Source organism: Marmota monax, unplaced genomic scaffold (assembly GCF_021218885.2).
Source record: "Marmota monax isolate L192 unplaced genomic scaffold, Marmota_monax_Labrador192_F-V1.1 WCK01_AAM20220418_F8-fsc00133, whole genome shotgun sequence".
Lineage (NCBI taxonomy): Eukaryota > Metazoa > Chordata > Mammalia > Rodentia > Sciuridae > Marmota > Marmota monax.
This window is the reverse complement of record NW_026694821.1, coordinates 5,167,198-5,182,032: the sequence shown is the minus strand read 5'-3', so window position 1 is coordinate 5,182,032 and position 14,835 is coordinate 5,167,198. Positions and strand designations below refer to the sequence as shown.

At 43.7% G+C, this 14,835-nt stretch overlaps 1 protein-coding gene across 1 annotated transcript in view; it reads right to left on the bottom strand.

The window, feature by feature from the left end:
- Nucleotides 1-14,835, bottom strand: part of Fkbp9 (FKBP prolyl isomerase 9) — a 47,189-nt gene that overhangs the window by 753 nt on the left and 31,601 nt on the right. The window contains exons 7-9 of the mRNA XM_046426032.2: nt 9,658-9,844; nt 5,420-5,565; nt 2,891-3,054 (exon numbers count right to left, since the gene is read on the bottom strand). Coding sequence (XP_046281988.1) covers nt 2,891-3,054; nt 5,420-5,565; nt 9,658-9,844 — 497 coding nt within the window. The remainder of the gene's footprint in view (nt 1-2,890; nt 3,055-5,419; nt 5,566-9,657; nt 9,845-14,835) is intronic.

Here is a 14,835-nt window from a genome sequence, read left to right as displayed (position 1 = left end):
GCTAAATGACCACAAGAGCCCCTTGGGTCCAGATAGCCAACATAAAGCAGTCACCAGGGCAGTCCCTCTCCCCACTTAAGTGGCCCACTTGAAGCTGTCTCCCAACCCTGTAAGAACACTGCTGTATGCACACATACCATGCATGCATTCACACAGTAAGAACTTACTGAGCATCTACCATGTACCAAGCATTGTACTAGACCCTTGGGCTACATCAACACACAAATCAACAAACATCTTGCCTTTGTTATGCTTGTTTTCTAGTGGGGGGGGGATTGATAATTAATCAGGAACATAATCAGTAAATTACACATTAAGTTACAAAGTGGAATGCTCCAGAAAAAAAAAAAAGTGAAATCTAGCCAAGGATGGGAAGGGAGAGTGGGTTAAAGTATTCAGTCTGGTAGTCAGGGTAAAACCTCAGTCTTCAGGGAAGACTTGGGCAAAGGCTTGAAGGAAGTGAGGGAATGAACCAAACTGTTATCTATCTGCATCTTCTGAGCAGAGGACGGTGTGGGCAAAGCCCCAGGTGTATTCACAGAACAGCAAAGGAGGCATGTGGCTGGGCCAATTGAACAGAGGGAGGGGAGTGGCAGGGAGGTGCCAGTGAGCAGATGAGGGCCTCCAAAGCCTTGGAGATGGGGGCTCTGTAGGTTCTGAGAAGCAGCAGCCATGACTACAGTGTTCTTGGGAGTGGCCACTCAGGCTGCTGTAGGGGTGAGAGCAGGAGCATCGTTAAGAGGCTGTTGCCATGATCCTGGGAGGGTAGATGATGGTTCAGACTAAGATGCTATGAAAGGGAAGTGGTGGGAGAGTCAGTCTCTGTATGTCCTCAAGGCAGAGCTAGCAGCATTTTCTGGTGGATTCTTTATGACCTGTGATCAAAAGTGGATTCCAAGATTACCTAGTGTTCTCACCTGAGCAAATGGAGGGACACAGGTGCCACAGACTGCAAGAGGTAGAGAGGGTTTCAAGGGTTCAATAAATGAAGATTTCAAGTAGGAAGTTGGATACACAAGTGCAACATGGAGGAAGAAGCCTGAGCAGGAGCAAATTCAGAAGGCATCAGGAAATGGATGGCGAAGCCCCTGGACCCCGTGACACCAAGGGAGTGACGCAAAAACAGAGGTGAGAACAAAGTCCAGGACCCAGCTGGAGGTACTGTGGGCATGGAGACCTGGGGAGAAGATGCCTGAGAGGAAGCCACTAAGGAGATGGAAGGAACACCAAGAAAAGTATCCTTCTGGGCACAGGTGTTTGGAAGGAAGAGGGTGAGAGGTGACTGGGATTCTGCAGTATGGAAGGCATTGGGCACCAGGGCAAGGCCAGGCTCAGTGGCGCAGAGGGATACAAGCACGACAGAAGTGGGTTTAAAAAAGAATAAAGCTGGTCATGATGGCACACACCTACAATCCCAGTGACTCAAGAGGCTGGGGCAGGACGGTTGCAAGTTCGAGGTCAGTCTGGGTAACTCAGTGAGACCCTGTCTCAAAATAAAAGGGACCGTGGTTGTGGTTAGTGGTAGAGCACTTGCCTAGCACATGTGAGGCACTGGGTTTGATCCTCAGCACCACATAAAAATAAATAAAATAAAGGTATTATGTCCATTTACAACTTTTTAAAAATTAATTAATTAATTAATTTAAATAAGAGTTTGAGGCCAGGCTGAGCAACACAGTGCAGCTCCATCTCAATAAACTAAAAATAAATGAACGAGTGAATGAATAAATAATAGAAGACTAAGAGGCGGGCATGGTAACACACACCTGTAATCCCACAGGCTAGGGACACTGAGTCACGAGGATTGCCAAGTTCTAGACCAGCCTCAGCAATTTGGTGAAAACCTCAGCAAAACAGCAAGAATTTAAAAGGGGGGGGGGGGACCAGGGATACAGCTCAGTGGTAAAACGCCCCTGGGTTCAATCCCCAATAATGCGAACAAACAGACAAAAAGATTGGGAGGAAAGGAATTGGAGGCAGGAAGTGCAGACAATTCTTTTGAGGTTACGGTTGTAAAGGGAGCAAAGAAATGAAAGAAAGGGAAAGACATATCAAGAGGATGGAAAATAATGGCATGTTTGTACGCTAATGGGAATGACCCAGGAGCCAGGGAAATGCCACGTAGGAGAGAAAGGGGAAAAGCTGGAACATGTGCTTGAATAAGCAGATATGGTGCAGGCATGGAGCTAGAATTCCCCAGGATTATGGCAGTACAACTAATGCCCAGCTCCATGGAGGAGCCTGTTGCACTGGCTCAAAACACTGGGTAGCTGTGTGACCCTGGGCAAGTCATTTACTTTCTCTGCACAGTTTCTTCTTCTGAAACATATGAATGATTACATGAAGCAGGGTGTGGTGGCACATGCCTGTAATCCCAGAGAGGCTATATTGGGAGGCTAAGGCAGGAGGATCCCAAGTTCAAAACCAGCCTCAGCAACTTAGTGAGGATCTAAGAAACTTAGCAAGACCCTGTCTCAAATACAATATAAAAAGAGATGATTCAATGATTAACCGCTCCCCCCCCCCCCGCGTCCCTGTTCAATCCCTGGTACTAGGGGGGAAAAAAGAATGATTTTATGGCTGTTGTGAGGGTTCAGGAATGGGCTTGACCACTGTCCTTGACCAGAGAATGTAAAAACACTTCACACCATGCAGACCTGCAGTGGGCAGGGTACTCTGGCATCAAGGGCTTGCTCAGTTTCTTCAGTGGAGTTTCATTCAGAGGACATGTGTAAAGGCCCTGGGTACACACGTGTGCCGATTTCCATCAACATGAGAAATCCAGTGCAGCCTCCTCACCTTGGGAAGGCCTCACCTTCAAAACGGGCCCCTGCATCCCATAAGGCTCTCTGAGCAACTTCTGTCCCACATTCCTGCAAAGGTCAGTTACCTCTTCTAGGAGGACTTCTCCGTTGCCATCCTTGTCAATTTCTTCAAAGAGGTTGGGGGACACTTCGCTGTTCCATATGAACATGTACCCCTCAGGCAGGCCGGCCACAAGCTCCAGCAGCTCAATGTCGAACACCAAGACAGCACTGCCGGGCACTTCCCCATCTACTCGAGCAACAGAGGCAGGACACAGTGTGAACCCACAGAGCAGCCATCAAGCTCACCCAGTCACACTCCCCTCCCTGGGCCTCCAAGGGCAGGTACTTCTTAGGCAAGCAAGGAAGTGTGGCAGAGGCTACTAGTTTCCTACTGTCCACAGTGACCCCTTGAGTAATGAAATCGGTGTAGGCAGGGTAGCTTTTAAAACAAAGGAGTAAAATAAACTAGATTCACAAACATCACACATAGAAAGGACAGATTGCATGAGTCCCCAGGTTCATTCCCAGCAGCAAATATAAGTAAAGAAAGAAAGAGTTTAAAGGGTGGCATACACTTGTAATCCCAGCTATCAAGTTTCAATTTTATATTTAATACTCAATGTATAAATTGTATGTCAAGGCTGGGGATATAGCTCAGTGGGTAGAGTTCTTGCCTTGTATGCACAAGGCCCTGGGTTCGATCCCCAGCGCCAAAAAAAAAATTTTAAAAAAGAAAGAAAATTATATGTTTATGTGTAATAAAGATTGGGAGATGAAATATATTTCTTAATGTGTAGCTTTGAAAAACACCTCAAAGCACAGACTACAATCATAGAACTCTTGAATAAAGCTAATAGCAGAATGTTAAGAATAACTGATTTAAGATCAGTACATATAGTATGGACCCACAAGAATATATAAATGTACTATATATTGTTCAAAATTATTATATTATATACTATAAGTTTTAATTATAAATTTATTTTGCAGCATCAGGGATTGAACCTAAGGGCACTCACTCTATCTCTGTGCCACATCTCCAGCCTTTATTTTTTATTTTAAGATAGGGTCTCACTAAGTTGGTGAGGCTAGTCTTAAACTTGTGATTCTCCTGCCTCTGGCTCCTAATTAGCTAGGATTACAGGTGTGTGCCACTATGCCTGGCTTAATATGACATACCTTTAAATTCTTTCATTGTTTTCTTTTTTTCTTTTTGGTGCTGGGGATTGAATCCAGAGGCTGGTGCCTACCACTGAGCTACACCTTCAGCCCCAATATTATATATTATCTAGATTATAGTATAGTATAAATATAGTATATTATAAGTACTTATATATCAGAAAAAATGGATACACAGCATATTTTTTTAGAGGGTTTCTTCTGGGATTGATGGAAGGAATAGATAGTATTTTTACAATTATTAAAGTTTGAAGAAAAGAAAAATAAACCTCTGTCAGGAGCTGCTCTGGACAGGAGCTAGGCACACACCTTTAAGTCCTGAGTGAGGTGGTACTGAACAGGTATTGCACCCATTGCAATGCGTTTGGACCCTACCTCCACTCATATAAGAGAGGTGCAGCTCCAGGAGTGGGGTTGGATTACACCCACTTGTTTCTTGTAACCCTACCCTTGCCTCATTTGAGTGACTTCTCCCCAATAAAACCCAGGTTCCAGGAGTGCTCCTCCTCTTTCTTGCCTGCCTTGCCCCCCTTGTGGGAGCTGTGGCTGAGGAACGGTCACTGAACCCAAAGAAAAGGTACTTTCTGTGTCTTTATTTAGTCAGCCAAAATTCACTTGGAGTGACCCTGACCAGTTTAGTTGTGTGTCATGACAAACTTCAAGTGCCAATCATTTTTATTAGCTACCACTTTCCTACTCCAGATATCAACAGCATGAAAACACTGTAAAGAAGTGTTCTTGCCAGGTATGGTGGCACATGCCTGTAATCCCAGCAACTTTGGAGTCTGAGGCAAGAGGATCACAAGTTCAAGGCCAGCCTCAGCAACTTAATGAGGCCCTGTCACAAAAAAATAGAAAGGGCTGGAAATGTAACTCAGTGGTTAAGCACCCCTGGGTTCAATCCCTAGTACCAAAAATTGTTCTGAGGGCTACAGATGTAGTTCAGTAATAGAACCTGGCATGTCCAGGCCCCTGGTTCCATCCCCAGTACTCTAAAAAAAATTTAAAATAACATGTTCTGAATCCCTCAGATGGAGGACACATTCTGCCTAAAATCACAAAGTAAAACATAACCACTGTAAGGATATGATAAAACCAGTTTTTCAGACACTTGAAAGCTCTTTGCTAAAAGGATATTTTCTTGGCTCAGAAGTAGTGAAAAGCCCACAGCATTCCACCTCTCCCAGGAACAGTTCTAGAAGGAGGCACAAGGCTTGACCCCAGAAAAATCAACTGCATCCTCCTCCAGGGACATCTCCTAGCGTGCAGAAGACTTTTGGTGTATTTCAATGAAACCCATTCTTTCTCATGAGTGCGGGGGCATTAACATGGCTCACCGAGTTCACAAACATTTTTATCCAGAAAAGAAGCTAAATACTTCACAAAATTCAGATGGTGAAAATGCCCTGACACCCCTGAATATGGTCACTTACCCACACCAGCCTCCCCATAGCCCAGGTGGGGCGGAATGACCACCGTCCGTTTCTCCCCCACGCACATCTCTCTGAGACCCATGTCCATTCCCAGCACGACTTGTCCAGATCCCAGCACAATATTGTAAGTCTTGCCTAAATTCCACCTGAAAATGAAACAGAAGAGATGAGTGAGGTCATCAACCCATTGGTACCGGCCAGGGTTCTCGTAAGAATATATCACTTCAGTGGCACAGTAGCGCACGCCTGTGATCCCAGCAGCATGGGAGGCTGAGGCAGGAGGATCTCAAGTTCAAAGCCAGCCTCAGCAAAGCAAGGCACAAGCAACTGAGTGAGTCCCTGTCTCTAAATAAAATACAAAATTAGGACTGGAGATGTGGCTCAGTGCTCGAGTTCGATCGAAAGGGAGGGAGGGAGGGAAGGAAGGAAGGAAGGAGGGAAGGAAGGAAGGAAGGAAGGAAGGAAGGAAGGAAGGAAGGAAGGAAGGCAGGCATCACCTCTAGGATACTTCTACCAAAGATATAATCACCAGCTAATCGTGAGGAAACACCAGACAAACACAAGTTGCAGACAAACACAAGTGATAGAGAACTTGCCTACTTGATAGAGTGGTAGAGTACTTGGAAGAGCACAATGGAATTCCCAGGATCCTCTGGCTATAAAAGACCTTACAGGAATACTTGGTAAATGTAAAGTGAGTCTGAGGATTACAGGGTACTAATATATCAATAATTTCCTGATTTTTTAATTTTTTGGCTGTGTTGGGGATTGGGCCCAGGGCCTTGCACATGCTAGGCAAGTGCTCTACCACTAAGCTACATCCCCAGCTCCTTAACTTCCTGATTTCAATGAATGTCTGAGTTACACAGGACTTACTGAGAATGTCTTAAGTTTGTAGAAAATGCACACTCAGGTATCTGGAGTGACAGGATCTCAAGGCAACCTGTTCTCTAGTGGTTCAAGGGGAAAGAAACATTCTTTATATCCAGTTAGGCACTTTCATGAGAATTTTTTGTTGTACGTAATATAGTTATGACCCTGGATTTTAGATTCAGCAAGACCTAAGCTTCAACCCTGATTCCACCAGTTCATTGGATTTTGGGAAATGTAATCTATCCATTTGCTTATCTATAAACTGGAGATAATGTTAGCTATCTCACAGGGATATTCTAAATAGCCAGTAGTAAAATAAGGTTGGCGCAGCAGAGAGCAGATAAAGAGCTCAATAAACGGATAGTGTAAAGTGCTTTTGTCTGTAGCAATCTATGACTCAAAAAAAAAAAAAACACTAAGCTTAATTATCCTTGATGCCCACAGACCCCAGGGAACCCAGGCAAAAAAAAGTTGGCTCTCTCACCTCAGTCATGACTGAAAACAATTCAAAATCTATTTCAAAATCTACGTATGGCATTCCTATCAACTTCCTAGAAGCAAACTGTGGGCATGTTCTTAAATGCCAAGGAGGAAACTCCCTCTGAAGTCCCTTGATGTCTATCACCAGGTGGTGACAATACAGATAGGACATCCCCTGAGGGTCCCCTCAGGCTTCCCACCTCCCCTGGGTCCATGGCTGCTGCTGCTTTTCCTCCTCCCACTGGTTCCCAGGCCAGGGTGGCTTTCAGGGGCCTGCAAACCCAAACCAGGCCTATGTTTGTCCGACCTGGGAAGGAAGCCACATAAAGCCACCTCTGGCACAGGATGCCTTGGCCAGAGGCCCAGGAGGAAGTAAGTCCCCCTTTGTGCCCCCTGCTCTCAGCCCATGCGGTCAGCAGCACCCAGGAGCTCTCACACTGCCTCTCTCTGGGCACCAACCTGCAGGATGGCTCAGTCTCAAAGTCTCACAGAATCTTCGAGAACTGCCTTAGTTATCAAGTAATGAACATTTGTCCTTCCTCCCTAAGGTCGGTTTCAACACGATCACTAATGACTGAATAATAATGAATCCTCCAAGGAAGTAATTTGTTCTCATTTGTCATCTCTGAAAACCCCACTAGTTTATTACTTATTTATTTTAAGGGCCCAGTTTTTCTAATGCCTTCCTCATTCCTGCTGTGTCTCCTGACTTCCCTTCCCTCCCAAGTTTCCTGCTTCCTGCCAGCCCCTCCACCCTCTCTGGCTCTGTGCCCAGGCTCCCATCTCGAGATGGGACCTTCCTTCTTTTATTTGAAGCTCACACCCAGAACAGACCAGCAGGGAAGTCCTGCTGCTGTTCCCTGACAATTTACACAAAATACAAATGACTCTGAAGCTATAAAATGGAGTTTCTCCTAAGAGCAAGCAACCCGCATCACATGACTCCTGAGGGCTCTGAGAGAATGTTCCACAAAACACATCAGAGGGCAGGAAGTCTGACTTTTCCCACAGGAGATGCACATCCGAACCACTGAGGAGTTCCTGTGTTCATTTCCCAGCCCCACGTCCCCTTTCTTCCGCCTTAGGAGCACCAGACAGGAATGTGGACACTGGCAAGAGCAATGACAGCAGTCACTGACCCCAACTGTTCTCATCTCATGGGCCATTTTCACGTGTGTGGTCCACTTGGTTCACAGGGCAACAACACACCACGCTTCTTTCCCACCGTCCTCCCAGGCTTCCAGGATCCAGTGGTTGGGATTCCTTTGCAAGGTCTCTGGTAAGCCAGGGCATGAGCATCTGGGCCCCAGAAGCTAAGCACTCATTTCATTGATTCAAAATGTGGATTTTTTTCAAATTTTGACCTCTGTATAATTAGGATACATTTAATTTTTTTTTTTTTTTTTTAGTTTGTACATGGACACAATACCTTTATTTTGTTTATTTATTTTTATGTGGTGCTGAGGATAGAACTCTGCATCACACATGCTAGGCAAGCACTCTGCCACTGAGCTACACCCCAGCCCCATAAAATTAGGATAGATTTTATGATTGAAAATCCATCATTATTTTTTGGGTAGCACTTTTGCTTTCTTAAAGATACATAAAATAATGACCCTAATAATCAGTGAATTTTAGATTTGATGAAATATGCCAACTGCCTTAGTATGTAGGATCTTGTGGTCTCAGAGGGAGTGCTCCGAATACCACCTCTAGGGCTGTCTCCATGCCCAGCTCTCTGCAGCCCCATACACTGTCAATGAAGCCAGAAGGCAGAGGAGGTGGGAGGAATAGAGTGCAGTCCACGTCTAGAATAAATGCAGCAGCACTTGATTATAATAAAGCCCTTTTTTCTCCCCAGGTCCAAACTTGGAATCTAAGTCAGGATGAGTCCAAAAGTGGATATACTTTATGGAAATATAATGAAAAGCTATAAAACGTTTCTTTCCTAAAGAAGATGTATTAACTTACAGATACATCTGAAGATTCAGCTTCACAAGAAGCAAAGTTCCTTTTACATTCTTATTTAATATATTTTCAGGTTTCTCTCAATCAATTAACATTTGCTAAATGCTCTTTTTGTGCTATGTAAACTCTGGGAAAAATGCAAGGGATAAAAATATGAATCCGGGCTGGGAGCATAGCTCAGTGGTAGAGCACTTGCCTAGCACGTGTGAGGCACTGGGCTTGATTCTCAGCACCACATGCAAACAAACAAAATAAATGTTCATCAAGAAGCTGGGATTGAGGCTCAGTGGTAGAGTACTTGCCTAGCATGTATGAAGCACTGGTTTTGATTCTCAGCACCACATATAAAGAAGTGAACAAAATAAAAGCCCATCAACATCTAAAAAAAATATTTTTAAAAAAGTTCATTGACAGCTAAAAAAAATATTTTTAAAAAAGAAAGGTATTTTTTTAAAAAAATTAATTAACAGATTGGGTGTCCCTGAGGTATTCACACCAGTAGCAGAGAGAGAAACAAAAAGTTAACTAAAACACAGGTAACACATAATGTGTTAGGAGATTACCGAAACAGAAGCAGTTGGTTTTTCCTAGGATTTAAGGAATGATTTTGAGGAAAGGGAGGCCACAGAAAGCAGAAGATGGACCCGGCAGAAGAGATCAGTGAGGCAGCAATGCAGCTAAGAAATACAGCCTCCTGTGCCAGAAGCTTGGCCTTTATCTGAGGGCTGGCTTTTAAAGATAGCAGTTACATGATAAGATCTGCTGTTCTGAAAGAGCTAATTCCACAGGCTGAGAAATGACCTGGAGCAGAGTGAGAATGTTAGTAGGAAACCCTCAGAATACGCAGCCCATGTCTGAAGAGAATGGTGGACCTGCTACCCAGGGGCTCGCTCCCACACCTTCTGGGCTGCCCTTACGTGGAGTCCAGCAGGGTCCCATCCAGAAGCGAGGCATTGTAGTGGTACTTGAGGTAATCCCCCTTCTTACTCAGCACGGAGCAGTCGGGGGGCTTGTAGTGGGAAGTGATGCTGATGGAGTCAGAAGGATTGTGGAAGTCGATCACATGGATGTCAAACACCAGCACCGCTGAGCCAGGGATGTTCCCTAAAGACAGACATGGGGGAACTAATGAATGAAGCCTCTAAACTGCCACACTCCCAGATATCAGCAGGTGTGTCATTCGAGTCCCCAGGGAACGAAGGGAAACCCAGATATGAAATGCTAGGGAATACTGAAGAGCAAAACTAAAAGGGCCATTAGAAGTAAGCATTTTACAGGTGAGGAAACTGAGACACAGATTGGCCCAGGGTCACACAGCCAGTCATGAGCACAGTTTGGACTCAAACTCAGAACTGTGGCCTGTGGCCCCACAGAATCCTTAAGCCTGAAAGACACTGGGTCAATCGATCATGGAGGAAAACTCAAGCTCAGACAAATGGAGGCTTGCCCCGCCAACAAGAAGCCAAAGAATGAGTCCCGAACATCAGCCTAGAACGAAAGTCACTCCAGTGCCCAACTACTGCTCAAGAAAAACCAAACTCACATACTTCAAAAAGGAAAGAAGGAAAGTGGCCCACACACATCCCGTGGAACAGTATGTCTGAGTCACCCAGTGCTTTTACGACGCATTCTATTTATTCCACACATTAGTACATTTTTCTTTTCCATTATCTCCACTTTTGAAAATATCTCACTTCTGAATACAGGTTTATAGTTTACAAGTGTTCTTCACATGTGTTCTCTTATTAACCCCCTAAGACAACCTGATAAGGTAGGTATTACTATAAGTCCAAGACTAAAAGACACTCCTTGAATTAAATGACAGCTTGGGGAAGGAGACACCTTAGACGTATGCATCAGTTGTAATACACCCTCCCCCAGCTCATTTCAGAAAAGCTTAAATGTCAAAAAAAAAATTTTAAATAGCATTCCATAGAACCAAGGATGTATACAGCATTATTGCTGCATTTTACTTTAAAAAAAAACAAATCAAATATACTATATCTCAGGAATTAATGGTCATAACTTTCCTAGCCTATTATTTGTATACACAACCAGGGTAATTCCACATCATGTATGATCCCAAGAGTGGGAACTTAAACTGAGTAAGTTATATTTTATGTATGTATATTCTGCCAAAATACTACTGCCATGTATAATTAAAAATGAAAAAATTTTTAAAAAGTAAAAAATAACCTTATTCAAAAACAGCAATAGACACAATTCAAATAGAGATACATGAACACCCCACCTCCCACACCTGCCAAGTATTTTTCTGTGTTTCATGGATGTCCTCTCCTCTAAAACACATACATACACTTAATTGTGAGTTTGGTAATCAGTAAGAGGGCTGAAGCTAACCCCTCTTGCCTATCCATTGTGTAATAGTCGGGAACTGCCCATCAGTAACAAGAATAGCCCAAGGAAGTCAGTGACCTCTGTTTTTGTTTGTTTGTTTGTTTTGCAGTGGTGGGGATTGAAATCAGGGTCTCACACTTGCAAGGCAAGCACTCTGCCACTTAGCTACATTCCCAGCCTATGAGCTTCGCTTTTGAGATTTGCAAAACAGGAAAGCATCTCCTGATTAGGCGATTAGGATCAGATGTGTGTCACTTGGTCTCAAACCTCAACCTATGAGAAAGCACCCACCAGTCTGCAAAGTAAACCACCCATAAAATCAGCCTCCTGGCAAGTGGCTCTTTAGGGACAAGAATCCCTGCCATCCTCCTATCAGCTAGTATATGGCCGTAAATTTCTTGCTCTAACAAGGACTTGCTTTGATTGATGGCTTCAACTGTGGCAAGCAGAGCAAGCCTTTTAGGCAGTAATAAATTCATTAATTTTTTGTGCAATTTTTTTTTTCTTTTGGTGGTGGTGGTACCAGGGATTGAACTCAGAGGCACTTAATCACTGAGCCATATCCCCATCATTTTTTTCAATTTTACATAAAACTTATTTTTTATTTCCAGACAGGATCTAAGTTGCTAAGGGCCTCGTTAACTGGCCAAAGCTGGCTTTAAACTTGAGATTCTCCTGCCTCAGCCTCCTGAGTCACTGGGATTACAACCATGAACCACCATGGCCAGCAACAAATCCATTAAATTTTATAGAATGTGATTGTATCTCAATAAAAAATAAATTTTAAAAATGTTTTATAGATATATAGCTAAAAGAATTGAAAGCAGAGATTTGAACAAATATTCGTTCTGAACACCAATATTCAAGCAGCATCATTCACAATCTGTCCACAACAGATGAAAGGATAAACAGTATATACGTACAATGGAATAGTCATTCAACCATATAAAGGAAGGACATTTTGATATATACTAAAATAGGGATGGGCCTTGAAAAACTGTGGCCAAGTAAAATAAGACAAATAATGTGTGGCTGGACATACATGAAATACCTAGAATAGGTAAATTTGTAGAGACAGAAAGCAGAATGGTGGTTATGTGTCTGGGGGAGGGGAGAAGAGGAAGTTACTGGGTAATGGGTTCTGAGCTTAGACTGGGGATAATGCAAGAGTTTTGGGTAGAGATAACAGTAATGGTTAATACAGTACTGTGAACAGGTTTAATGCCACTGAATTATACAGCTTAAAATTGTGAGAATGACAAATGTTACATAAATTTTACCACAATTAAAAAAAAATAATGATGGAATTCACCTTCACAGAATAAAAGGGGAAAAACATTGCAAATGATGTCAATGCCTGGGTCCTAGCCTGAGATTCAGACGTGGCTCACCTAGAGCAGTGGGCTCAGTCTTGGCTAGGTATGAGAATGTTCTGGAGGACTTAGTGAGTACACAAAGGCCAGCCACTCTCCTGCTCAACACAGCTGGTCTGGTGATCTTTAAGCTCTTCAGGTGATTCTCATCTGTGACCTACACCAATACCTGTACAACAGTTGTACTAGAGAGGGACCAGGCATTGACATTTTTAAAAAGATTTCCAGAGGTCTCTGACAGGCAACCAAATTTAAGGAATGTTATTGGTAAGTCAGCAGCTGACTTTTCCCAGACATAGGGACATATATAGGCAGACACCAATTTGGTCAATGCAAATATAATGCCCACTCCAAGGGCAAAATGGAATATCTTCCTCCCCCTCCCTCACCCCTGAGATCTGCCCCTGCTTGTCAAGCACTCTCCTGATGACTCATTCAGCTGCCCTGGCACTGGGGACTGCAGATTCAAGCATTTTGATCAGTCCAGAGGTTGATTCACACCCACTCAAGAAACTTTTAACACTAGGTTTGTTTGTCAGCTCCAAGGAAGTTAACATGAGCTTGTCTACCAGGTACCTGGTTAATTCAGAGGCACAAGCAGGCATCAGCAAAGACGGAAGCTCTGCGTGGGCAGGGAATTTTGTTTGTCTTCTCTAATGAATCCCCAACACTTACAGCCAGGACCTGGTCAGGAAAATATTCATTGAATCTTTGATGGACATGCAGATGGGAGTTTCTGAGAGTGTAAAATTAGAGATCAGACCTAAAGCCCTAAGACAGGGCTTTCAGCTTCAGGCAGCCAGCAGGCCTCCCACCTCCCATCTTGCTCTGACTTCATAAAGCTATTTATAGATTAAGTGTAGGAATGAGTGCCCACCACCTAACAGGTGCAAACAGTTCATCATTTCATTATGGCCCCAACCCTGGCCTCCCCTGAATGAGCTCTTTAACCAATGCAGAAGTTGTCATTCCATTTTCACAAGAATGCCTCCCCAAGAAGAAACACATGACTGGGAACATAGGTCAGTGGCAGACTGCTTGCCTAGCATGTGAGAAACCCTGGGTTCAATCCCCACCACACACACACACACACACACACACACACACACACAAAGAGACACAGGTAACAACAAAAAAAGAAAGGCAGCCAGCTGCCTAGCCCAGGAGGGAAACTCATTTGTTCCTATTGGTTGTGAATTTCCTTTGAAAGCTCTGGGACTTCTGGTTTAAGTCCTCAGATTTTCATTTATGGGTATTAAAAAGTCACAACTTAATGGAAATTCATTCTTTCCATCTGCCTGTGGGATCAAAAAGCCATGGGTCCAATTCTGGCTCCATCAATGATTAGCTCTTCTGGTCTTAGGCAAATGACTCAATCTCCATGAACCTCATTATTTTATCTAAACAATGAGGATAATAATACTTTAAAGATCGTTTCCAGGTTTGAATGAGCCTGCATGCAATAAGTCCCAGTTGTACAATGGGTAAAAAGGAGTTATTTTCCTCTTCTTTTTTTCTTATAAGAGTGCTGAAAAGCCAATTTGTAACTTGAGTAATAACTAACCATCAAGGAAGAGTTTCCTGGACAACCCTGTGGGTAGGATCTGTTCCTACTTTAGGGCTGCAAACACATCTAAGCTTCCTAATTCCAGGGCTGTCCTCATGGGACAAAGCAGACAGCAGAGATATCCTGAACCTTTTCCATAAGGCCTACCCTTCTCCCACCAATCCTGCAGGGGAAAGTGCTACGACAAAATTAGGGGTTGGTTGATAGAGGCTGAGAACAACACAGAGGACCCAGCAATTCATTCCCGCCACAAATATGTACTGATCCCTTACTGTGAGCCTGTGGATTGTGGTGAGGAAGTCGTAAACCAAGATCTACATCTTGACGCCCTTCTGGGATCAGTCCCACAGCATTAGGACCTATGCAACCCACATGAAGAGGCCACAGGTGCTAATCAAGAGAACAGAAGCATGCCCCACACAACAGCACTTGGGCCTTACACATCAGAGGGCCCTCCCCCCACCACAACATGAGTCAGAACAAAGCATTCTCATGCTCCGAAAATTTATGAGCCTTTGGATGCTTCCCAGAGCCTCATATAATTCTTTGCAGAGCTCTGTCTCATACTTGATGGAAAGCCAAAAGGGAAAAATAATTTAAGCAAATGTTTTCCATCAATGTGCTCTTTCTGGAGAAAGGAAGAATCAGTCTTCAGTTCATCACAATACAGACATGCTCAGGGACGTTTATCCATTTTTGTATGTCTGTGGCTGGATATAGAAATGACATGATACAAACAACAGTATCAAGACACTAAACAAACAGCGCAAGAGGCAAAACCTATTGTTTCTTAAGCT